Genomic DNA, 25452 nt, shown 5'->3' on the forward strand with positions numbered 1-25452 from the left:
AGCTCCGTGGCCGGCCACCGCTGGGGACACCCGGGCCCGCCCGGAGCCCCGCGGAGCCCCCCGCCGTCCGTCTGGCGGGCTCGGGGAGCGAGAGTGAGCGCTCTCCCCCCGCCGCCCCCTCCCCCGAGCGGCGAGACAAGATGCTGCCCGGGCTCCAGCGCCTGCTGCAAGGTAGGGAGGGACCTGGGGCGGCCGGAGGGCCGGGGACACCGGGTGGGGCGAGCAGAGCTAGCTAGCCCTCCTCGAGGACGCTGGGGTGGGGCACGCGTGGGGGGAAGGGGCTCTCCGGGAGGAGGGTCACCGAACGCCCGGCCCCACCCCCGCCCCAGCTTAAGGCGTCCGGTTGGCAGCCTGGGGGGTGGGGTGCACGGAGAGCTCGTGATCAAGAGGGGGACACAGGGGGCAGGCGGGTCCGGCCCGGCGTGGGAAGGCGGCTCAGGTTCCGCTGTCCCGGCTCCACCTGCTCCAGGGGACGCAGAGGACTCGGGCCGGCTGGGGAAGCGCCGACTCAGCAACTCCTGGAGGCCGGCGCCTCAGCACTTTCCATCACCTGGGAGGACAGGGGTGTGGGTAGGTGGCCGGCTGGGAAGGGCTGTGGCGGAGCGGAGATGCCAGCCACCCTTCCCAGTAGAACCAATGGAAGGCGCTAGCAAGAGAAGACTTCCCGGGCTGGCGAGGCCGACCAGGGTGTGGGCCAGAGACTGGGGGCGGGACGGGGGAGGGGGGAGAGGGGGAGGAAAGGGGGCACTGGAAGTGGGGGAAGTGATTGGGAAACTGGAGGGAGGAAACTAGGGAGGATAATGAGAACTAAGGTGAAGGAGGTTGGGAGGAGACAGTCAACGAAGGGGGACTGAGGTGAGAAGGGGGGGGCGAGGAGAGGAGATTATGGGAAGGATGCGAATACACTAGGGGCCCGGACTCCCAAGCCAGAGGTAGGGGTGACAGAGAGAATAAGGCCTGGGACCCAGAGGATTGAAACAGAAAAGTGGGAAGATGAGAAATTAGAACAGGGATTGTGGTTGGAGATGGTTGTCTGGACCACAAGGAGACCGGAGGAGAGGAGCCCAGCTAGGGATAGGGACTGGAGGAAGAAAAAGGGACAGGGGGTAGATAGGCTGGAGATTAGGGAAGGGAAGAGGCTTGGAAGGGCTGGGAGACAGGGGCTAGGGGTGGGGGCTGCCCGAGGAGGAGACAAAGAGAAGTGTGCTACCCACTTCCACGTGTGGGAAGCCCTCCCTTTCCATAGCCCTGCCTTCCCCATCCTCCTTCCCCCCACCCCCCGCAGGGAGTGGCTGGTGGGCCAGCTTGGGGGGCTCTCAGCTCAAGATCTTGAGATGCTTTGTGGGATAGAGGGTGAGGCCGAACCACGTGCAGGTAGCAACCTCCCAGGGTGGGCACCCTGGCTGGTTCCATGCTGCCATTTATATCTCTGGGCCCGTCGGATCCTGCCACCGGCAGGCACCACGGTGACTGCTTATTTTGGGGTGTTACATTCTGGCAGAGTGAGAAGCTGTTTGCAGCAGTTCTGAACCTCCTTTGCCGGCGTCAGTGCCTCCCCAGGCCCCTGCGTCACTGGCATCGCCCCCACCTCCATGCCATCCTTGACGCCCACCTCCTCAGCCCCAGCCCCTTCAGCATCTGCCTGGCCAGGTCCTGGCCCTTCCTCAAGCCATATATTGGGCATGGGTCCCCAAGTTCCCCTTTCTAAGGTCAGAGGCCTGGCTCCATCAACACCCTTCCCAGGGACCACTCTTGACCCACCCTCTCCTCATGTGCTGGCACTCCAGCACCTCCCCTGCATGTGGGTCCCGCTGCCTCTTCCTCCGTCCCCTTCCTCCAGTAAGGCTCCTCGGGTGAGAACTTGGCTTCCGGACCTGGTACTTCAGGGTCTGACATGCCAGGGTCCTTGACCATGGTCCCTCGGGGAATGAAGAGTTCTTGGCTCCGGACACCTCAGCCTTCCGGAATCAATACCACGTGCTGTCCTCTCTCTGTTCCCTGCCTGGCCAAATCTTCTGGATGCTGGTCGTGGCTTCTTGACTCCCAGATGCACCACCCCCTAGAACAGCCAATGGTGTCCAGGATAGCCTGGGTCTTTTTCCTGGCATGACCCTGAACAGCCATGCAGACCCAGCATGGTGGCCAGCCCAGCCTTGTGCACCTGTCTATCCTCTCCTCCCCAGCAGCATCTCTCACACTCTGGAGTAGTTTCCAGGGGTGCTAAGGGCCTCCCCAAAGAAAGGCTTGGGGGTTCCTTCTCACAGCCTCAAAGCCCTCCCTTTTGATTTGAGCTCCACCTCCTCATCGCTGAAGACCTGAACCTCCTTTCAGGCGAGGGACCCTCAAGTAGCCTTTACAGGGGGGGACTGCATGATGGCATGTTGTATTCTCTGGATAAAGAGATTAATCTGTAAAATGCACTGCGTGGCACACAGTAGGTGCTTAATAGCAGATGGTTCCCTCCCTTCTCTGCTCTTCACTCCTTCAAGCCAAGCCATCACCAGCTGACTTGAGGGAGAAAAAAAGGATGGGGCAAGCAGTGAGGGTGGTGGGGGCGGCTGCCGGGAGGGCTTCCCCTGCCGGTACACTGGAGAGATGAGATGAGATGAAGCCTTCCGAGAAGGCAGGCTGTCCGGAATCACTCAGAAAGAGCCGGTCCCCTCTCCAGCTAAGGGAGCTACCAGTAAAATGAAGGGTTTGCTTTAAGCGGCCTGCTAAGGGGTCCCTTTGCTGCCTTTACCACCAGTGCTGCTTGTGCCAGCCTCCCTTGGAATTCACCACATGGGGGCCTGGAGTGGAGTTGTGGTCCTTGGAAGAAGGAGGGTCTGGTCTGGCAGGGAGAAATGATGGTGAAGGGATTGAGAAGCAGGGAGGGGTTACTTGAAGGGGTCAAGACACAGAAGGGTACCACCGGGCAGGGTAGGAGGGAAAGTGAGATGAGGGTGCCCAGGAACACTGGAGTGAGCCTGGGGGCCAAGAAACCCAGAGCCCCCCACTTTCCCCTCCTCCTTGCCTCCAGTGAGAGCCGCAGCCTGAATTATGGATGAGGCTCCTTGGGTTACAGCTGCTTTGCGGCGAGGGCCAGAAATGGCAACAGAGTCACCGTTACGCAGCAGCTGCCGTGGCAGGGGGCCCCCACTCAGGGGTCTCTCCTCCATGAACCTGCAAGGAGCACCAGCCCCGGCCAGGGCAGGTGGGCTGAGGGGAGGGGCGTGGTGTGCTGAGGTTAGAGACGGGAGGATGGTCCCAATGGGTGCGAGCAGAGGACAGGGGGTCATGGGAGAGACAGGTTCATGGCAGCCTTACCACACTTCACCCTCTCGACTAGAAGGACCAGGAACCAGGGGACTGGCCCCAATTCCGGGGCCCTTTGTTCCTGTCTGGGGAGCTCCAGCAGCCCTAGGGGCTGGGGAAGAGCTCCCCCATAATCCTCCAGAGAGAGGGCTGTGGGCAGCTGGGAGCACACTTCTGTGAGCTGTGGATAAGGGCAGGATTAAGGGATCAGAGGAGGATTTGTCTTCCTCTGGTGTCAAGTCCTTGGGGAAGCGGAGCTGAGAGGGTGACTTGGACAGGAAGAGAAGTGCCCTGGCAGGGTGTCAAGAGCCTGCTTTCTGGCCCTTGTCCTGCCAACACTTTGCTGTGTGACCTTGGACAAGTTGCTTACCCTCTCTGGGCTCCAGCCCTCACCCTTAGTAGACCAGGAGGTTGAACCAGATGAACGCAGTGGGCCTTTTCAGTTCTCGTATTTCGAAGGCCATGACCTCAAGCATCATGAAACTCACTCACCTGGGGGTCCCCCACCAGGCTCTCTCACTCCCACCCCTGCCTGGTTCAGATGAGGGGTGAGAGACGTGCTCCTCTACCCCACGTGGCTTCAAAAAACTCTGGGGCGGAGAAAGTAATCGTGAAACGCCACACGGGGGAGGGGTGAGAAGGGCCGAGAAACGCGGAGGTGGTGTGAACTGAACGAATGGAACAGCAGCCGCTGTGTCACCGAATATTACATCACACCCAGCCTACACACACACGCGGCCCAGCACTCACACACGCTCGCACACTTCCACACTCGCACGCATGCGCGCAGGGGGCGCACGCCCAGCGAGGAGGAGGCACGCCTCACCAGTGGCTTGGGGTAACCGGCTCTGCGCGGTGCGTCCCACGGGAGCAGCCACCCCAGCATCTGTGGTGTCCCCGCCACACCTGGCCGGAAAGCTCTGCAGGTAGACAGCACCTGGCTCACAGCGTCCCCCGAAATCACATACACATACGCACCCGTTCACACGCACAACCCCAGCAGCATGAGACAGTCACACAGCGCGCGCAACACACATTCAGAGGTGCCATTTGGAGCTCCACTGAATTCACACTTTAAAAACACCCCCTCCTGGGTCTCATCAGGGCCTCTAATCAGGGAGCCCCACAACCCTTGGGACCCAGGACCTGATGCCCTCCAGCTGTCCACGCAGGCCTAGCAAGGTGCTCTACTTTAAGCAGAAGGTGCTCCGCAGGTGTGAATGCCTGGCTGGCAGTGGGGGTGGAGTCTGGTGGCCAGAAGAATATCCTAGGATTCCACTGGAAACTACTAGATAGGGGCCAAGTGAGGTTGTGATCCAGAACTTACCAGAAGTGGTCAGGTCAGGGGAACGGGCCAAGTGGGGGCCCTGTTCAAGACCTCTGGGGCTGGGTTGAAGCTCTTTAGCCTTCAAGCCCTTTGCCCTCCTGGGCCTACCACCTGTATCCTAAGAGGCAACCTTCAGATGTTGCTGGGGAAGAATACGCTTGTGCCTTTGTATAAAAAGAGCCTAGTTTGTAAAAGACAAAGTTCCAGGGCTCACCCAGGAATAGAGCATTGGGCTAGGCAGCAGCATTCTCTAGGAAGAGGACCCAGTGGTGGCCAGTGGCTGGGAGCCCCGGTTAGAGAACCACTAGTACTCCGCAGGAGCTCTGCTGGCTCAGTCCTAAGGAACTGCACTGCCGCGGTTCGAATCCACCAGCTGCTCCAAGGGAGAAAGATAGGCAGTGCCCTCCCAGGTTTTTTAATGCCTCTGAATGAGGGTCTGCTGTGGGTCAATTCCAACTTGATGGTGCTCACAACAAGCACACCACACTCCCCCAGTCCCTGGGGACCCTCCTCATACAGGGAGAAGTGCCAGGAATGGAAGGAAGGAGAACTTGGGGGGACAGAGGAGGCTGGTCCCCAGGGTGACCAGAGGGCCACTTCGCTGGACTTTACTTAGATTCGCAAAGGCCCCTTTCATTTCAGTGGATCCCTTCCCCGCCCCCCCATCTTATTCCGACGTCACTCTACACCCAACACGGGTCGGCCCCCAACAACAAAGACTTGCCCAGCCCAACTCCACAGCGAGTTTGAGCAGTCCTGGATGCGGCCAAGGTCAAGCACAAAGCTGTGGAAACAAGATGGAAGGCAGCCCATCGCTGTCAGACAACTTTAAACACATCACAGCGCCTTTTATAACGTCCTCTTGGGATGTCGCTATTTTTTCTACATATCAAACCAAAACCAGCTCGACTCCGTGTTCTTGAGTCTGTTCCAACTCATGACCACCCGCCCATCCGACTTCAGAGGCTCTGAATCTTTACAGGAAAAGAATGCCTCCTCTTGCCCACAGGGTGGCTGGTAGATTTGAACCCCCAACCTTTTGGTCTGTACCTGAACACATATACAGGCACCAGAGCTCAAAGAGTAGAAGTAGTCAGGGTCTCCGGACTCTGAGGTTGCAGCCAGAACATACCTAGCGCCAGGCCGCCAGCCTTTAATGAGGGGGCGGGTCCCGGTGGTGGTCGGGGACCCCCGCACTGGCAGCCCACCCAGCAAAGCCCCCCTCCTCTCCCCACAGGTCCCACCTCCGCCTGCCTCCTGCTGATGCTCCTGGCCCTGCCCCCTGCAGCTCCCAGCTGCCCTATGCTCTGTACCTGCTACTCCTCCCCGCCCACCGTCAGCTGCCAGGCCAACAACTTCTCGTCCGTGCCGCTGTCCCTGCCGCCCAGCACTCAGCGACTCTTCCTGCAGAACAACCTCATCCGCACGCTGCGGCCCGGCACCTTCGGGCCCAACCTGCTCACCCTGTGGCTCTTCTCCAACAACCTCTCCACCATCTACCCGGGCACCTTCCGCCACCTGCAGGCGCTGGAGGAGCTGGACCTCGGCGACAACCGGCACCTGCGCTCGCTGGAGCCCGACACCTTCCAGGGCCTGGAGCGGCTGCAGTCGCTGCACCTGTACCGCTGCCAGCTTAGCAGCCTGCCCGGCACCATCTTCCGCGGCCTGGTCAGCCTGCAGTACCTCTACCTCCAGGAGAACAGCCTGCTCCACCTCCAGGTGAGCCTGCCTCCGCCCCTCACCTCGCTGTCCTGGCTCTGGGCTCCTCCGTCTCCCTCCGTTTCTCCCACTACCTGCGCGGCCTCAGCAGCCCCTTCTATTTCTCCCCTTTTCTAAGTCCGTCTCTCACTTTCTTTGTCTTTTCTGTTTTCCTCGGCCTGTCCCGTTTGGGCCCTTCGTAACCTATCTCAGTAGTTAACCTAGCCAGAGGCGCCTCGGAAGAGAGGCCTGGCGGTCTGCACTTGTATAAATGGTTGTTCGCTGCTGTTGGGTCCCTTCTGACGCTTGCAGTCCCAAGTATACAGAGTAGACGTGCTCCTTAGGGCTTTTCTGAGAGGCCAGGCCTCTCTTCTGCTAACTTTCTAGCTAGTAGTTTTGGGGGCTGAATCATGTGTGTTACCCAGAGAGCAGCTACTGAAAACCGTAGCAAAGTTCTACTCGCTACTCTGGTAACACGAGAGTTGCCATGATCTGATCAACGAGACATAATGTTTTGGTTCCGGATCTGCCTCTCTCCCTCTTGTTAATTCTCCCAACCCCTCACCTGTGTCCATCCGTCTGTCTATCCCATTTTGGTCTCTCTCTGCCTTTCTCACTAACGTGCCTCCCCCATCTGTCTTCTTCTGCCTCTTCTGTCTGTCTCCCTTCACACCCCCACTCCACACACACCCCCGTGTCTGTCTGGGTGTATGTATGTGTCTCTTTCGGTGATCTCTCCTCCCCGCCCTGGTTTGCCTTCGGGGGACTCTCTGCCTTTCCACAGGCGCCCAAAGGCCTATGGCGGCTTTCTCACCCACCCCCAGGCTTCCCACAGCCCGGGGAAGTGGAGCTGGAGGGCGGAAGCATGAGTACTGGTGTAGAAGGTACCACCTCTCACCAGCAGCAGCAGCCTGGGTGATGGGACAGAAGGAAACCTCACCTTTCTAGAGTCTTGTCCCTCAAACCTGCCAGCGCACTGCCAGGGGGGAGAAGGGGAAAATAGGGCAAAGATAAAAAAATAAACCACTGGAAAATGGGTGGCCTTGAAAACAGAAGGAGTAACAGTAATTGTTGTTCATTGTTATTATTATTGATCTAATTATTGTTTGTTGTTGTTGTTGTTAGGGTGACTGTTTGACAGGTAGATCCTCCCTCCATTTCCCCAGGAAGCAGGAACACACCCTCCCCACCACCACTCAGGGAGAAAAACCCTCCTTGGCGGCACAGCCTCTAGCCCGGAACAGGTGGGGCTGCCCAGATTTGCCCTCGCTTCCCTCCTGGGTTCATGCCTGACAGTCACATCTGCGGGTCTCCAAAGCAGACCAGCACTGACGGTGGTGCCGGTAGCAACAGCAGCTGTAGCAATCTAACAGACACAACATGGAGCACCTACTGTGTGTTCGGTGCTAAGAATCCGGTGGATAAAATGCTGCTTCATAGAAAAACCACCACAGCCTGGAGGCTGCTGAGGCTCTGGGTGACACAAATTGTTTGTGCTTACCTACTAACTGAAAGGTTAATGGATCGAACCCACCGCGGTGGGGGTGCAGAAGAAAGGCCTGGTGCTCTGCTTCTGTAAAGACCACCGCTAGGAAACAGAGTAGCTGTGCCCTACAGCACAGACGGGCTCGAGGGGCTAGGCTCAGCTCTGTGGCACTGGGTTGGGAGAGACAGACAAGAGGTAAAATGCATAGTGTCGTTATTGTTGTGTGCCATCAAGTCGGAACCAACTCATAGCTGACCGTCCAGTAGGTGTTCAGAGGCTGTAAATCGCATCTTTCTCCTACAGAGCAGCTGGTGGGTTCAAACCATGTGCCTTTGGGTTGGCAGTGCAGCTCCTTACCCCTCAGCTACCAGAGCTCCCCAAAATGCATAGTAGGTCTGAAAAACATACCAGGAGTCATTATTATTGCGTACATAGTAATAATAGCAGTCACTGCCACTTTGTGGACACACTTTATATGGCATGCATCACGCTGAGCGTTCGACAGGTGTCAGCTCTGCCATTTACAAGCCTGTATAACATGCTTTGTATAATATACTTTGAACATGTTGTGAGGAGAGACCTGTCCTTGGAGAAGGACATCATGCTTGGGAGGGTGGAGGGACAGCACAGGAGGGGAAGACCCTCTATGAGGTGGATTGATTCAGTGACTGGGATAGTTGGGATGAGAGTGTCAGAGACAGTGCGATTGGCACAGGACAGAGCAGAGTTTAGGGCTGTTGTACATAGGGTCGCGATGAGTTGCAAGTGACTCGACGGCACATAACAACAACATAACATGTTTTAACCTCCCTGGCCTCAGTTTTGTTGTCTGTAAAATGGGGGCGAGAGGGTGCCCACAGAAACTATCTCCTAGGGATCTTGTAAAGATTAAATGCATGAATAATTTGTAAAGCACTTAGAATAGTGCTTGGCATACGGTTTGGCACTATGTAAATGCTTGTTAAAAGGCTATTTTGGAAAAACAAACAGAGGTGACATTCAACCGGCTGCTGGCCAGCCACGGTCCACTTTGTCCAGAACCTGGTGCAGAAGGCTCCAGCGAGGGTAAACTCGGCTGTGACTTACTCGAAACCTCGAGTGGCCACAGGCTGGCACTATGCCAAGGTGGAGTTGGCTCTCCCACCCCTGCCAAGATCCCTTCAGCTATTCAGAGGCTGAAGAAAGACAGAGCGCTCGGGCTGGTCGCTGCACGCAGCTCACTGTTAAGGACACTCTGTTGAATGGCTTGGCTGCTGCCGCCGAGGTATACCTGTGGGTTTTCCTCAACGAGATCACAGGCGAGTGTGTTCAAAGTCTTTTGAGCTCTGATTTGATCTGGTTTACTACGTGAGTGTTCCTGGGCCACGGGAACAGAATAAAACAGGTAATCTATGAAACCAGCAAACCTCCTACAGCATTGGTGGGAGAGGCCTGAGAACAGGCTTTTCCGTGAAGTGGGTCCTCTGAGGAAATTGGGTCAACTTGGACGCTTATCCTGAGGCCATGGGTGGGTCCCTGGAGCCCTGCAGTTTGCAAAGTGTACTTGTACGCCTGCCTCATCCCCTCTCCACAGCTCACTCAGGAGATGAGTCCTGGGTGGAGTGAGAGGTTTGCAGAAGGTTAGTGCGCTCCCCGTTCACCAAAGGGGTGGAAATTTGAGTCCACCCAGGAGCACCTTAAAAGCACTGGTGATTGGCTTCCTAAAAGCCAGTCACAGAAAAACTCCCACCCCTGTCACAGAGCAAGGTTCTACCCAGACATTAGGGTTTTGCCACGCCTCGGAACTGGCTCAGCGGCGACTAGGTTTTGCGTCAGGAGACTGTTTTCATTTTTCTTACTGATGGGAAAACTGAAGCTAAGATCCCAAAGAACTTGCAAAGCTAGAACAACCAGAAAACGTCCCCAAAACTCACTGCTGTCACATTGATTGAGACTCACGATGACCCTCTGTTGAGTTTCTGAGGCTGTAAATCTTTAAAGAGGGTAGACTGCCTTTGAAGCGGGTAGTGGGTTTGAACCACTGACGTTTCGGTGAGCAGTCCAACAACCAACTCGTTAACACCATCAAGGCTCCTTTTAGGGAACTATTGAAAAGAAAAACCTCATTGCCATCAAGCGGGAGCTGACTGCTGGCTGACCCTCCTGCAGATATGCTGAGGTGGTAAAATGTGGGAGATGACCCGTCTTTCTCCCAACGAGCCCCCGGGGGCTTTAAATCTGCAGAGAGACTTGCTGTGGACGAGGCCACCGGGCTCTTTATGTAGAGTTGTAGAAGGTTCTAGGGGAGCTCTGGCAGCTTAGAGGTCAGGAATTGCTCTGCCATAGCAAAGGTGCATGGTTTGAATCCAGTAGCTGCTCCACGGGAGAAAGAGAGGTAAGCGGCTCTCGTGCAGTTTCCTGCCTCTGAAAACCTGCTAACGGTCAGCTATGGGTCGGTTCTGACTCAGCAATACGCAATAAGCATAACAACAGCTTTGAGCCCCCTAAACCCTGTCCGCGTGACGGGGGCTTGCGTGTTCTCACCAGCACACTGGGCCTCACGGTAGCCTGACTGTGGCTATGGGTTCAAGGCCTGCCCCACCCACCCAGCCGCACAGTCAGACTGCACTTGGGGTATTTGCGCCAGCCTGTATTTGCACTAACCCTGTGAGGAGCTCTGCACAGCAGGCTGGTTTTTAAGTGCATCCACTCTGGAGTCAGCCAGGCCTAGGGTTACAGTCTGGCTCCTGTACAACTTGGGAACAGTAACTTAACCTCCTTCCCTCGCCTCACCTATACAGTGGCAATGGAAAAAGTACTTACTGCTTATCTGAGAGGTCCTGTGTGCATCAGAGTGGAAGGCACTTAGCACACTGAAAGGATGCAGGGCCAGGCTCTGCCTGAGGTACCTCAGAGAAAAGGCCTGGCGATCCCTTTTCAAAAAATTAGCTGCTGAAAACCCTTGAGAACAGAGTTCTGTTGTGACACACCTCAGATCACTACGGGTTAGAGTCAAACGCACAGAAACTCATATTCGGATATCGTGAACAGTCCTAGTACTGAGAGTTTGACAGTGAATAAGAATGACAGAAGAAAATCGACGCCTTTGAACTGCGGTGCTGCAGGAGAGTCCCAGATCCCATAAATATCCCATAAACTACCAAGAGAACAAACAGGTGTGTCTTGGAGGTGAAGTCAGCGCTCTTTAGAGGCAAGGATGGCCAAGTTTCATCTCGTGTACTGTGGGCATGTTGCTAGGAGAGGTTAGCTTGGAGAAAGTCAGCACGCTTGCAGAGGTGGACACCATCAGTGAAAGAGAGGAAACCCCTCAACCAGGTGGATTGACGCAGTGACTGCAGCAGTGGGATTGTGTGTGTCAGAGATTGTGAGGACGGCACAGGACAGGACAGGGCTCAGATCTGTTGTCCAAGGAGTCACAATGAGTCATGCTTGACTCGATGGCCCTTAACAACTAGTACCTCTGCTGTTGTGGTTGTGCGTTATTAAGTCAGAACCAGCTCCTGACTCCACTGACTCTCAGTGGGGTTCAGACGCAAATCACAAAGGAGGCTGCCCATCTTTCTCCTATGGATTCAAATCACTTGCCTTTGGGTTGGCAGCAAAACCCCTCACCTACTGCTTATCAGTATATATTGTTGTTGTGTTCCGTGAGTCAGAACCAAGCCATAGCTGGCCCTCCAGCGGGTTTTCAGAGGCAGGAAAGCACATGGAAGGAGAATGACCATCTTCCTCCCATGAAGCAGCTAGTGGATTTGAACCACGTACCTTTGAAATGGAAACACAACTCCTTATCCACTAAGCCATCAGAGCGCCCATCGATAAATCTTAGCTGTTCACAAAGGAGAATCTAGAACAAGGGAGATGAGTTTGGATCTGTGCTCGGATGTTTCCACAAACTAGGAATAATGACAAGAATACTGGGCTCAGAGGATGACCACAAAGGAGAAACGGGTTAGTGCATGTGAAGTACATGGTCCCAAAACGAACTTGGGGCTCCTGGGTCGATTTCAGCTCACAGAGACATCACAGCTCCCCCATCGGGTTTCTGAGGCTATAATTAATTGATTTTAATTGGTTTTTCATACAGTCATTCATACACACTGTTTTAAAATATTAATTACAAGTGACCAATGCTTTGAAGAGGCATTGGGAGGGGTGTTAAAAATTATTTTTTGTGTTTGTACCATCAAATCAGATCCGACTGGTATAGGAGGAGATTGCCCCTCCTTCTCCAGCGGAGCATCTGGTGGATTCGAACTGCATACCTCTGGGATTGCAGTACAGCTTCTTGCCCCTAGGCCACCAGAGCTCCCTTGAAGAGGAATTTTTAATTTTTTTTAAAAAATTTATTATTTTTTGTATGAGTACCATCAAATCAGATCTGACTGGTACGGGGGGAGATTGTCCCTCCTTCTCCATCTGGTGGATTCGAACCGTACACTTCTGGGATTGCAGTGCAGTTTCTTGCCACTAGGCCACCAGAGCTCACCTGAAGAGGTATTTTTAATCTTAAGAACAATGGAGTGCCTCATCCTTTTCCCATGGAGCAGCTGGTGGCTTTGAACTGTCGACCTTGTAGTTAGCAATCCAACACTTAAGCAACTACACTGTCAGGGCTCGTAGTCCAGTGCTGAGTAAATCATGGTAGTGTTTCCCGAGTGCCCATCAGAATGCTGACCAAGAATAGCCTAGGGTCAGGGCAGGCCCAGGCAGAGGAGACCTGGGAGCAGGGGAGGGGGTGCTGGGCTTTCCGGAATGGGAAGTGATGGTTGCGCACCCCACCCCACCCCACCCCCAGCATGAGTGGTACCCAGCATCATGGGAAGGAAGCATCCTCACACCTGGCCCTTTATAGAAGAGAAAGAAACACAGTTCTGCCTGTGAACTGGCTGGTGGAACAGGCAGGTGAGGAAGCATGCGGACTGGGGTGAGAGGCACAGGGTGCAGGTGTGACCTGAGATGGAGCCAGGCCTGTGGAGAGGAGAGACGGGGCACCACACTGGTTCATGATGTTGAAGGGAGCAAGGGATGGGGTGCGCAGGGCTCTTGGGGACTCTGCTGAACACCAGGCCCTGTGTAAGGTGGACTCACTCACCCTCAGGTTTACTGGGGACCTGTGGTGTACTGAGCCTCATCTGTGTTCCCAGGACTTGGGGAGTGCACAGAGACCGTGAGCCTGTGTTCTCAGAGGGCTCATCTCCAACTTGAGGGGAGATGTGTAACAGACACTGGCTCTGTCCGTCAATCATTACAGCCGCCCACCTGGTGTCTGAAAACAGCCTGCATTCAGGCTGGCTGGGATCTGAATCCTAGCTGCTCTGTAGCTCTGAGCAAGTGACTAAACCTGGCTGAGTCTCAGTGGACCCATCTGTAAAATGGGCTGGACCTCAGGGCCTGCGAAGGGCTCTGCATGATGTCTCGTCCAAGTGAGCTCTTGATTACTGCTACTTAGTCATGTAACCCTTGTATGTCCACTTGCTGTACAGAGGTAACTCGTGGTTGCTGTGAAGCCAAACACTGTGACACTGATGAGTCAAATGCAAGAATGGTTACCCATGGTGGACAGTGTTTGGTGGAGCTCCCTGATTAAAACAAACTTGGAAGCAGGAGTGGCATCCACTTCCACAATAACTTCCCTCTGGAAACCCTATGAACCTGGAGAAAGGATGAAAGTTATACAGTAGGTGTCCAGGACTTTTGTTCTTAGGGTCCTATGAGTCACCTGCGACTCAATGGCACTTAACAACAACAACATCATTTCCTGTGAAGGAGTCTGGTGGTGTGGGGTGGCTGGGTTGTATGCTTAGCTGCCGAGGTGAGTAGTTTAAACCCCCCAGCTGCTCCTATAAAGATTAACCCAAAAACTGCTGCACTCAAGCAGATTTTGACTCCTAAAGACCCTCCATTGGGTTTCTGGGGCTGTGGGAGAACACTGTGACTCTTTCCCTTAAAGAACAGCTGGTCATTTGAAACCATCAACCTTTCTGTTAACAGCAGACATATCCACAGTGCCCCCAGGGGTCCTTCCTGTAAAGGCTGTTGTTCTGCACTATAGAACTCTGTGTTGACCCTGCAGGTTTTCAGAGGCCGTAAATCCCATGGGAGATTGCTGTCTTTCTCCCATGGAACGGCTGGTGGATTTGAACCGTGTGCCTTAGAGTTGTGGTACAACTCCTTACCACTAGGCCACCAGAGCGTGGAAACACTAGGAGGCAGCTCTGATCTGTCGTGCAGGTTACTGTGAACCACAGCTGACCGGAAAGCAGTGGTTTGGGTTGGGGTTTTGGGTTTGATTTTTGTTCTATGTGTTTGTCATGTCTCGCGGAGTCCCTAGGTGATGCACGTGTTGGCTAACATGCTTGGTTACTAACAGGGCGCAGGTGTGCCCCGAGGTTGAGCCAGACCTGCCTGAGAGAGGAGCTTTGGGGGTTCAAATCCACCCAGAGGTGCCTCAAGAAAGGCCTCACAATCTGAAAATTTGGAGACCCCCACAGCGCACAGGTCTACAGCTCTACTCAAGCACACGTGGGGTCACCATGAATCAGAGCCTGGTTGACCATTCCCTTATTTAACAGTCGAGGAGGCTGAGGGTCAGCAGTCACTCAGGAAGGGGCAGAGCCGAGACCTTACCCCAGCCGTGTGACTTCAGGGGTCTCTGGATGTTACAGATGGTTTGTGCTCCCTGAAAGATTGGGGGTTCAAAACCACCCAGCAGCACTGCGGAAGAAAGGCCTGGTAACCAGCTTCCCTACAGATTACAGCCAAAAAGACTCAATAGAGCAGTTCTGAGAATAGAGCCATCAGTTAGGAGTCACTATTAGTCAGTACCAGCAGTAAGGAAACCGTAAGACAAGTTGCTTTAGGGAAGTGTGCTGTTGGGGACCTCTGCAGAGTGCTAAAAGAGCAACGATGGCAGTCTAGAGACTAAGGTGCGCCTAAATCCAGGCCATGGCTTCTCAATTGGTTGCATCAAAAAGCTGAGAATGACAGAAGAATCATTGATGCCTTTGAGTTGTGCTGGGGCAGAGTATTGGACATGCCATGGACTGCCAAGAGAACAAACAAGTCTGTCCTGGAGAGGGTGAAACCAAGTTGCCCTTTGGAAGCAAGGATTTTAAAGCTCTGTCTTGGATATTTTAGGCATGTTGTCAAGTGGGACCAGTCCTTGGAGAAGAACATCATGCTTAGAAGCATAGAAGATCAGCATAGGAAGGAAGGACTCTAGAGAAAGATTGATGGACACAGTGACTGCAGCAGTGGGGTCGGGTGGGTAAGAGGCAGTGAGGTTGGCTCAGGATAGGGCAAGGTCCAGAGCCATTGTTCACAGGGTCACTATGAGTCAAAGTCGACACAGTGACATCTAACAAGTCCCAATCGACTTGGTAACTGTAAGGTTTTGTCTCTTTCCAGAACGCTGTCATTCAAGTCCCTCTTTCCCAAGTTCATGCCCCTTCCTCCCCTTCCACTGCTGGACTCTAGGGGAGTCACTTGTCCTCTCTAAGTCTCCCTCTACTAACCTCTTAAATGGGACTAATAATACTGGCACCTGAATTGTGCTCCTTACCCAAAGGTGGTTTGGATCCACCAGCAGCTTAGTGGGGAAAAGATGGGCCGTCTCCCTGTCTGACATACAGCCTCGGAAACCCAGTGGAGGGGCAGCGATGAGTGGGTTCTGACGTAACAAGTTTTTAAATAGGGTTGTAAGGAGGGAGCCATGGGGACATAGTGTGTAATGTGTTGGGCTGCTGTCAAAAAGCCAGCAGTTCAAACCACCAGCAGAGTGAAAAGACTCAGCAGTCTGCTTCCATCAATATTTGCAGCCCTCAGTCAGGATTGATTCAGTGGTGTGGATGTGAACAGAGCTGGAGAAGCCCTCGTGTGCAGTGGCTGATGCTTGGCTTCTAACTAGAAGGTCGGTGGTTTGAAACCACCAGCCTACTCGGGTAGAAAGACGAAGGTGTGTGTTTGTGTAAAGATTACACAGTCTTGGAGACGGAGACGCCAGGGGGGGTCAGCTCACCTCCGTCCTGATAGGAGAGATTGTTGGCAAGGGTGGGGGTGTAATAGAGTTGAGATGGATGAGTTACGACACCTGACCCCTGTGGCACAGACCTTGGCACACAGAGTTCTCTCCGTCACAACATGGTGATGCTGACGCTGTGGAACGTGGACGTGACATAGGCTGGTCGGTGTGTTCTGTGAGCAGGAGTGCCTGGCACAGAGCAGACACGACGGCTTCAGTGAATGAATGGGGTGCAGTCCAGAGCTCGCCAGACTCATAAATATCAGATGAGGACAAGACCTTAGCTCAACAGTCCCAGCCCCTTGTTTCACAGATGAGACAAGCTGAGGCCCAGAGAGGTTCCGGGACCGCCCAAGGTCACACAGCCCAGCAGCTGATTCGATTCATACAAGAGCTGGGAGGTGGGAGGGAGGCTAGGTTAAAAGCAGGATGCAGAGCTGGGAAAGGGGGCAGGGACGGATGCTCTCTGTGAGATTCCAAATGGATGCAGAAAGCTGTGAACCGCCAGGCCCGGGGGAGGCGAGGGAGATGTGGTTGGTGAGAGGCAAAAGGATGGCTTTCGCAGCCTCTCTTCTCTGCCCAGAGGGCGGGGGCGAGGAGGAGGCGGGGTGGGGGAGGGCCAGGGCTGTGAAAGTCAAGAGCTTATTAATGCACCGAGAGCGGGTTTAACGGAGGGTGGAGAGAGGAAGGACCGGATTAAAGCGCTGCAGCCGAGGAAGTGGATTTGGCAACAGCTTGGGGGGGGGGGTGGACCCCAAGGCTGGGGGCTGAGGCTCAGCCTGGGGAGGGGCAGGAATTCTGCCTGGAACAAAAGGGGAGGAGAGCAGAGTGGAATCAAGAAATCCCTTGCGCTGAATAGTGGGGCAGTGGATCGTGCATAGCATGGCAGGCTGCTAATTGAAAGGTCAGAGGTTCAAATCCACTGGCTGCTGTTCAGGGGAAAGATGGGTAGTAACCTCCAAAACCCCATGGACATTTGCCATGAGTCGGAATCCAATCAGTGGCAGTGAGATGGGTTTGGGGCAAATGCACCAGAATTCCTCCGGATCTCCCAGCTTTGAGTGTCCCTCCCACATCCTTGTTCCGTCTGTATGCTGTCTTCTAACCAGGTACCTGGTGTGCCTTACTCTTTGTGTGTGTGTGTGTGTGTGAGAGAGAGAGAGAGAGAGAAAAAAAAATTTGTATTTAGAATTAGCCAGCTGGACTCCCCAATTTTGTTGGCAACATACAAAAAGCAGGAGCAAGTCAAACACAGGCCTTCTTCTCTCCATCCAGCCTAATCAAAGTGTTGACCTTGGCCACATCAATGTCATAGAGCTTCTTTACAGCTTGTTTGATTTGGTGCTTGTTGGCCTTGACATCCACAATGAACACAAGTGTGTTGTTCTATCTTCATGGCTGACTCAGTGGTCAGGGGAAATTTGATGATGGCATAGTGGTCAAGCTAGTTTCTCCTGGGGTCGCTCTTCCGGGGGGTATTTGGGCTGCCTTTGGAGTCTCAGAATCTTAGGCCGCCGGAAGGTGGGTGACACGCGGATCTTTTTTTTTTTGTGGCTGTGGATGCCCTTCAGGATGCCTTCCCGGCCTTTAATTCCTTTGCTTTGGCTTCGGTTTTGGGAGGGGCAGGGGCTTCCTTCTTCACTTTCGGTGCCATCTTCATAGAAAAGCTGTACCTTACTCCTGATGACACTCTGTTGAAGGAGAAACCCCTGGAGTCAACATCCAGGAGGACTCAGAGCCCTCTCTCCCTGGATGGGCCAGGCTGGGGGACAAGGGATGCAGGAGCCAGCTGGAGCCCCATGCCTGGTCCAGGGTGGTGGTAGCAGGAGGCAGAGAATGCTGGTGTCAGAGGCTGCAGGAAGGTTGAGGGGGGCGGATCTCAATGTGGCCTCGAGGAGAGCTGATGGCAGGCTCAGTTCCTGGAGCGGGAGGGTGGCAGCCAGATGGGAGGGGGCGAGCACACTCGAGCACAGGAAGGTGGAGGCTGGGGGTGTGGGCTGGGTGGCAACACTCTCCCCCCACACCTGAGAGCCTCCAACCAGACTCTTGGGGTGGCCTAGGATGGGGGAGGGGCATCATCTTCCCACAAGTCACAGTCCAGGATCAGGAGATGCTGGGGCCTCCCCCGGGCCCTGCTGACCCCACCATGCCCCGTAGGGGAGAAACGTGCCAAAGAACTAAGGGGTCAGGGCTGGGGTCCTGGACCCCTCTCTGGCAAGACTTTCACATCTCTAGGGGACCCTATACTCTGTGAAAAGTGGACTTTGCTAGTGGGTCCCTATGCACTAGTTCCCTAACCTGACCTATAACCTGGTGAACTGCTTAAAATGCAGAGAGCAGCCCCTTCGCCCTCATTAAGTCTAAACCACCGCCCGAGGTCCTTGTCATCCTAACCCGGACCACCTCTCTGAGGGGCACAAAGAGACAGAGCAGCCTTCTTCCCCCCCACTGCTGCCTCTAGGGGGAGAGTGTGAAAACACCACCCCACCACCACCCGGCAGCCATCAGAGGGAGGAGCAGAGCCCTGGGTTCTCAGGGATCTCCCCTCCAGGGAAGGGATGACCCTAACTAGCGTGTAAGAAGTGCCACCAGGCTGATTCCCTGGGTGTCAGAGAACTCTGCTCCATTGGGTTTTCGGTGGCTGGCTTTTCGAAGGAGCTCTCCAGCCCTTTCTCCTGAGGTGTCGCTGGATGGACTCAATCCTGCCTTTCAGTTAGAAACCAAACACATCAACCCTTTGTACCACCCAAGGACACCTACTTGAAATAACCACTGGTTCCTTAAGCCGAGCCCAGCTGGTGCCCACTGGTCCCTCCCAGGACTGTGTAAACCCCAGCATCCTGGGGGCGGTGTACAGTGATCCGTCCTCCTTGTATGGTGATGATGTTAGGTGCTGTCAACTACGACTCATAGAGACCCTGTGGCTAACAGATCTGAGCCTCGCCCGTCCCTGTACCCTGCTCTTTTCTCTGATATACCAAAGCACACTGGTACAGTCACTGTGGCTGTCCACTCGTGGAGGGTCTTCCCTCTTCAGTGATCCTCTACCTTTTCAGAGAAACATCCTTGCCTCTAAGTTGCACTCTGTTTGAACCAGCCCTATCCTATGCCATCCTTACAATTTCTGACCCACTAGAGCCCCCTTCTTATAGTCACTGTATCTGTCCACCTCGTGGACGGTCTTCTTCTCCTTCACCATCAACTCCACTCATTCTCAAGCATGATGTCCTTGAGAACTGGCTTCTCTTAACAACATGCCCAAAGTATGCGAGACGAAGCTTTGCCATCCTTGCCTCCAAGGACCACTCTGCCCTCTCCAAGACATATCCGCTTGCTCTTTTGGCAGTCTCTGAGATACTCAGTAACTCTCTTCCAACACCACAACTCAAAGGCATTGATTCTTCTTCTGTCATCCTTATCTACTGTCAGGTGCGCCTTAGTCTTTAAACTGACATCGTTGCTCCTTAACATCTTGGCAAGGTCCTTGACAGTACTTTTCCCAATGCAGTATTTCTTTTGATTCCCTAACTGCTCTTACCAAGGATATTGATTATGGATCCAAGCAAGATGAAATCATTGACAATGTCAATCAGTTCTCTGTCATGGTGTTGCCTGTTGGTCGAGTGGTGAGGATTTCGGCTTTCTTGATGTTGAGATCTAAGCTGTATTAAAAACTGTAGTCTTTGATCTTTGGCAGCAAGTGTTTCAAAGTCGTCTTCACTTTTTTTTAAATTTTATTATTTTTTGTGCATGTACCGTCAAATCAGATCTGACTGGTACAGGAGGAAATTATCCCTCCTTTCCGGCAGAGCATCTGGTGGATTTGAACCATGTACCTTTGGGATTGCAGTACAGCTTCTTGCCACTAGGCCACAAGAGCTCCCCAATCTTCTTCACTTTTAGCAACCAAGGTTCTGCCAGCCATCTGTATAACACACGTTGTGGAGGGGTCTTCTTCCAATCTTAATGCCACATTCTTCTTCATATAGTCTAGCTTCTCTGATGAATTGCAGACAAAGGTACAGAGAAAGGATGCAACCTGACTGATGCACAGCTTTCTTGATTTTAAACCATGCTGCGTTCCCTTGGTCTGTTCAGACAACAGGTTCTTGGTCTATGTATAGGAGCTCTGGTGGCCTAGTGATAAGGAGTTACGCTGCCAGCCCAAAGGCATGCGGTTTGAATCCACCAGCTAGCTGCTCCTTGGAAGAAAGATGGACAGTCTCCTCCTGTGAGATTTACAACCTCTAGAAAGCCTGCTAGAGAGTCAGCTAGAATCAATTCTGAATCAGGAGCCCATAACAACACACAAGGAAGACCTTCCTTGTATATAGTGAGGAAACTACTGCTCCCTCCCTCACTGGCGTCAAGTTAGAGCCAATTCATAGCTGACCCCTCGCTGGCTTTCTGAGCCCGTAAAGTGCATGGGAGATTTCCTGTCTCTTTCCTCCAGAACCATTGGTGTGTCTGAACGGCCAGCGAGGCACGGCCTTTGTGTTAGCAGCACTGCTTCCTACAAACCACAGCGCCAGAGCTCAGCTCAGGCTCAGTGAGCATATGTCACCTGTTGAAGGTAACACAGCTAGCTGGAGGGCAAGCTGGCCTTGAAACCTGGGACTCAGCTTCCTGCACTCACCTCAGGAGTGCCAGGGACTGTGCCCATCACTTCATCAAATGGTTGTCATGCAGGCTGCCTTCTTTAAGCCTCCAGACAAACCCAACAGGCAGGTTTACCCACCTCATTTTATAGGTGAGGCAACAAGGTGAGAGGTTACCTGGCTTGGCCAGTTAGCAAGAATGGTTCACTAACAGAATGGTTATCAATACCCAGAAGCTTTGCTCTAAATACCTTCACCATGTAGCTTTATTTAAGCTCCCCATTTTACTGATGAGGAAACTGAGTCACAGAGACACTGAGTTACTAGTCGAGATACAAGTTATTAATGAGAGCCAGGACTTGAACATGAACCATCTGCAGAAGGACCCCCCCCCCCATTCCTACTACCAGCCAGACGCTTCCAGCCGCATGAGGACACTGGAGGACACAGAACTGCCCCACAGCGTTTGCAGGGCTGTCATTCTCAGGGAAGGCAATGGCCACATCTTTCTCAGGGACTGTTGACATCCTGGTTAGCATCCAGTGGCTTTAACCACAGCGCCACAGGGCTTCTTTGAAGGAGAACCAGCCCACTGACATTCAGTGAAGTCTAACACTCTGTAAAGTTTCCAAGGCTATAAATCCTATAGTAAGTTCTGTGGCTTAATGCGTAGGGAGTGAGGCTTCCAACCCAAAGGCAGAGGTTGGAATCCACCCGTTGCTTCTCAGGAGAAACAGACACTATCTCCTCCCGTGCAGTTTACAGCCTCTGAAAACTGGCTGGAGCATCTGCTATGAGTCAGTTCAGTTTGACGACAGTGGCAGAAGGGGCATGGGGGACAGGAATGCTAGGCTTTCCTTCGTGGAGCGGCTGGTGGATTCAAACTTCCAACCCACACATTACTCTGTGAAGCCCTGTACCACCAGACTCCCAAGTCCTCAGAAGTGTGGTTTTCTCTGCCCTCAGCAGCTCGAAGGTTATCCCCCAGATCTTGTAAAGGGGTGCAGACTTGAGGAACCCAGCCCCAAACTGCTGCCTCTCCAGCTCTGGGGCCAGAGCAAACACTATTGGGTTTTATACGCCCTGGACCTGATTCTGACGCTGATGAAGTTAGAACCTGTGGCCTCTACTAGAGTGCTTTTCCCACACGTAGTTAAGAGATGGCAGAATTCGAACTCAAGGCTAAGGATCAAAAGGTGATTTGATTCCTCCTCCTCTCCAGCGCCCCTGGGAGAAGAGGCAGGGTGGGGTCCCCAGACCACTCTGGTCCACACTCCTCTCTCCCTCTCCCTGCAGGATGACCTGTTCGCAGACCTGGCCAACCTGAGCCACCTCTTCCTCCACGGGAACCGTCTGCGGCTGCTCACGGAGCACGTGTTCCGCGGCCTGGGCAACCTGGACCGCCTGCTGCTGCACGGGAACCGGCTGCAGGGCGTGCACCGCGCGGCCTTCCGCGGCCTCAGCCGCCTCACCATCCTCTACCTGTTCAACAACAGCCTGGCCTCGCTGCCCGGCGAGGCGCTCGCCGACCTGCCCTCGCTCGAGTTCCTGCGGCTCAACGCCAACCCCTGGGCGTGCGACTGCCGCGCGCGGCCGCTCTGGGCCTGGTTCCAGCGCGCGCGCGTGTCCAGCTCCGACGTGACGTGCGCCACGCCCCCGGAGCGCCAGGGCCGCGACCTGCGCACCCTGCGCGAGGCCGACTTCCAGGCGTGCCCGCCGCCGGCGCCCACGCGGCCGGGCAGTCGCGCGCGCGGCAACAGCTCCTCCAACCACCTGTACGGGGTGGCCGAGGCCGGCGCGCCCCCCGCAGACCCGTCCACCCTCTACCGAGACCTGCCCGCCGAGGACCCGCGGGGGCGCCAGGGCGGGGACGCGCCCACGGAGGACGACTACTGGGGCGGCTACGGGGGCGAGGACCAGCGGGGCGAGCAGACGTGCCCGGGCGCGGCCTGCCAGGCGCCCGCGGACTCCCGCGGCCCCGCGCTCGCGCCCGGGCTCCCCAGCCCGCTGCTCTGCCTTCTGCTGCTGGCGCCCCATCACCTCTGACTGCGGTGCTGAGACTCAAGAGCCCAGGGCGGGGCGTCCCCGGAGCTGGCCTTGCTGCCTTCCGTTCCCCTCCCTCTCCGCGCCAGGCCACCTCTTCCTGCTTCCCAGGCTGCGCGGATTGATGGCAGCCCTCTGGGAAGGCACGTCTGGGGGCTTGGCCCTTTTCTTCCCTTTACACTGGCCATTAACTCTTCCTCTTTTCAGAGCTGGGGTGGGGCACCCCGGGAGCTGCTGACTCCTCTCCCAAAGCCCGCCATGGACTGACACACATGGAACTGTCCTAGGGACCTGCAGTCGCAGCCAGGCCATCTGAACCCATTCCCCACCCTAGCTCCCCTCAGCCTCCCGACACCGGAGGAATACTTTTCTCCTAAGTCTACCCTGGACACTTTTTAGAGCACCTGGAGAGAACTTTCCTCTCCAACATGGTCCCTGTGTGGTGAAGATAAAAAACACAAACCAATTGTTCGGGGGAAAAATTTATTAAAAAGTTCTATTATTTTATCTCCTTTCTCTAAGGATTTGTTAGCTTGGGATTCAGGGCTGAGAAAGGTGGAAATTAGGGTTAGAGAAATCGCAGTTCCGCCTTGTCATCGAAGCCCCTGCTTGGCGTCAGTGGTTAAATACTGGATTGATAGTGGAAACATTAGCCGTTCAAACCCAGCCAGAGGCTCTATGGAGGTAAGAGCTGTCATTCTGCATTTGAAGGTCACCCAGCCTCGAAAACTCCGTGAGGTCAAAGTTGTTCTGGTGGCTTAATGATAAGGAATAGTTCTGCCAACACAAAAATACGCGGTTCAAATCCACCAGCTGCTCTGCAGGAGGCAGATGAACTATCTTCTCTCCTGCAAGTACTGCCTATGAAAGGCCACTGGAGGGCCAGCTATGGGTCAGTTCCAGTTTGACACAACAGCAAAGGTGAAGAAGTTGCTGGTTAGAACTGGTGTGCTGCCCTCCCCCAAGCTGAGGCCTGAGGAAGAGAAGTGGTGACCCTGGAGTCCCATTAGGTCCACTGTGGAACTCCAGGGTCCTGCTTCTCTTCCTCTTCTGGGTGGGGGTTGACAGCACCTCATGGCCTCATTGATCCGGTGGAAGCTGTGACGCCCGATAGCTATTTTGGTGGGTTTTTTTGTGGTTTTTTTTTTTCCCCCCAAGAACCTGATGAGTGAGGCCTGGGGAGGCTTCTAGTCTTAAACTCTCCCTCCCAAGCTTTTTTTTTCCAGGAAAGATAAAGCCTGATATAAACCTCCCTGGTCACAGCCAGTCCAAACACGCCTCTGGGCAAATCAGAAAAAGGTTCTTCTTCCTCCAGGGAAACACAGTCCAACACCAGAGCAAACACCTTAGCGAGCACAGCCGAAGACTGGATTTCAGCTCACAGTTGCCACAGGCTAAGTGACCTTTGTGCAGTGTCCAACCTGCACAGCTGGACGCAGCAGGCCTGTCGCTATCACCGTGGCTCCTGTGGGGTAGACATGTCAGGAGTGGACTAGGTCAGAGAAGGCTGCTAGAGGAGAGGCCAAAGGATCAAGGTCACCAGAAGACAAGAATCCCAGGTTAGGGGGACTTGCTGGCTTGCTCTGTAATCAACAGCTTTGTGATTCTGGTGTGGAGGGAAGGCTGGAAAGTCTCGTCTGTTCTGATTGGTGGTGGTCCACGTGTTACGGAGTGCACCTGCTCTCTATGCACCTTTCATGGGTGTGGTCTCGGGATTGCCTTGCCAGGCCTTTCTTCCAGGTGACTGTGAGTGCTTGAGTCACTGTTTTTCCATTAGCAAAAGCTCAAGCTAAGAAGGCTGTAGGGTGGCTTCGAGGTGGGTGTCATCAGCATGGAGCAATTTGAGAGTTTCATGGCTTGAATGCTCTGTTAAGAACCTAGCTTGGAGGTAGCTCTGGTGGCCTAGTGGCAAGACGCTGCACTGCAATCCCAGAGGAACGCGGTTCAAATCCACCAGATGCTCTGCTGGAAAAGGAGGAGGCAATCTCCTCCTGTACCAGTCAGATCTGATTTGACGGTATATGTAAAAGTAATACAATAAAAAAAAAAGTGGGGGGGGGAAGAACCTAGCTTGGAATGTGGTGATGGAAAGATAGATGGGGACAGGGATGTTAGGGTTCAAGGAGAGAGGCTGCCCTTTGCTGACTTGCATCAAGGAAGTCATAAACGTGGAAGCAGAACTGAGTCAGGGGGAGCTTGAATAAGGGTGTGAGATGTGGAGGGTTTGTGGAAGCAGCTGGTCAGGAACCCAGGAGTTCTGAGGCTGGGATCTCCCAGGGGCTGTGTCAGGCTGGCTTTGAGGCAGCTCACACGCCCAGCTGGGGGCCAGCCAAGCAGGAGGTCTGACGGGGAGGGGAGGGGCGGGGCGGCTGGGGCCTGGGCAGCGCGGAGGGGGATGCTGGTAACTCAGAAGCAGGCTGTCCAGGTCACAGAATTATCGTTGTGAAATATTCATGGGCCTTCAGTCCAGATGCTATTTCAGAACAGCGAGAGCAGGAGGAGTGTGTGAGTCTCAGGAAGGAGCCGGCAGCAGCCAGGCTCTCCGGCCCCCCCACCTCCACCACCACCAGCCCAGACAGACCCACGGACGCCCATCACGTGCACACCCACGCCTGCACGGAGCTGCGGAGCACGTGCAGGCACACCAGGCACCCGCGGGGCCCACACACAGGCAGATGCACCCCCAGTACCAGTAGGCAGGTACTCTCACTCAACCAGGACCCAGATCCAAGACACAGCCCCACACACAGACCCCCCCTCAGCCTCTTCAGACGCCCCAGATTCTTGTAACCACACACCCTGAAGTTGAAGTAGAGGGACCTTTAAGGCCATGCACTCCAACACTCACCCACCCCCAATGCTGTGGTGTGAACACAGTGGCTCAGAGGGGAAGAGACCAGGCCAAATCTGGAAAGATACAAAACTCACACCACCCACATTCCAAGTGTACCCCATTTTGTATTCTCTCCAAATCTCCTCACAT

General features: G+C 54.4%; 1 protein-coding gene across 1 annotated transcript; it reads left to right on the plus strand.

Moving 5' to 3' along the window:
* The first annotated feature begins 124 nt into the window (after nucleotides 1–124).
* RTN4RL2 (reticulon 4 receptor-like 2) lies at nucleotides 125–22499 on the plus strand. Its single transcript, XM_006900408.1, has 3 exons — nucleotides 125–171; nucleotides 5859–6340; nucleotides 21723–22499. The coding sequence occupies exons 1-3, from the start codon at nucleotides 141–143 to the stop codon at nucleotides 22470–22472; spliced, it is 1263 nt and encodes a 420-aa protein (XP_006900470.1). The 5' UTR covers nucleotides 125–140; the 3' UTR covers nucleotides 22473–22499.
* Nucleotides 22500–25452: the final 2953 nt, after the last annotated feature.

The sequence above is a fragment of the Elephantulus edwardii genome, unplaced genomic scaffold (assembly GCF_000299155.1).
Source record: "Elephantulus edwardii isolate Elephantulus edwardi_28Jun2011 unplaced genomic scaffold, EleEdw1.0 scaffold00284, whole genome shotgun sequence".
Lineage (NCBI taxonomy): Eukaryota > Metazoa > Chordata > Mammalia > Macroscelidea > Macroscelididae > Elephantulus > Elephantulus edwardii.

Excerpts from the sequence above, each read along its gene's own strand:
- RTN4RL2 (XM_006900408.1), top strand. The coding sequence starts at position 141 with ATGCTGCCCGGGCTCCAGCGCCTGCTGCAAG. Across the intron at positions 172-5,858 it reads GCTCCAGCGCCTGCTGCAAG|GTCCCACCTCCGCCTGCCTC; the intron begins GTAGGGAGGGAC and ends CTCTCCCCACAG. Across the intron at positions 6,341-21,722 it reads ACAGCCTGCTCCACCTCCAG|GATGACCTGTTCGCAGACCT; the intron begins GTGAGCCTGCCT and ends CTCTCCCTGCAG.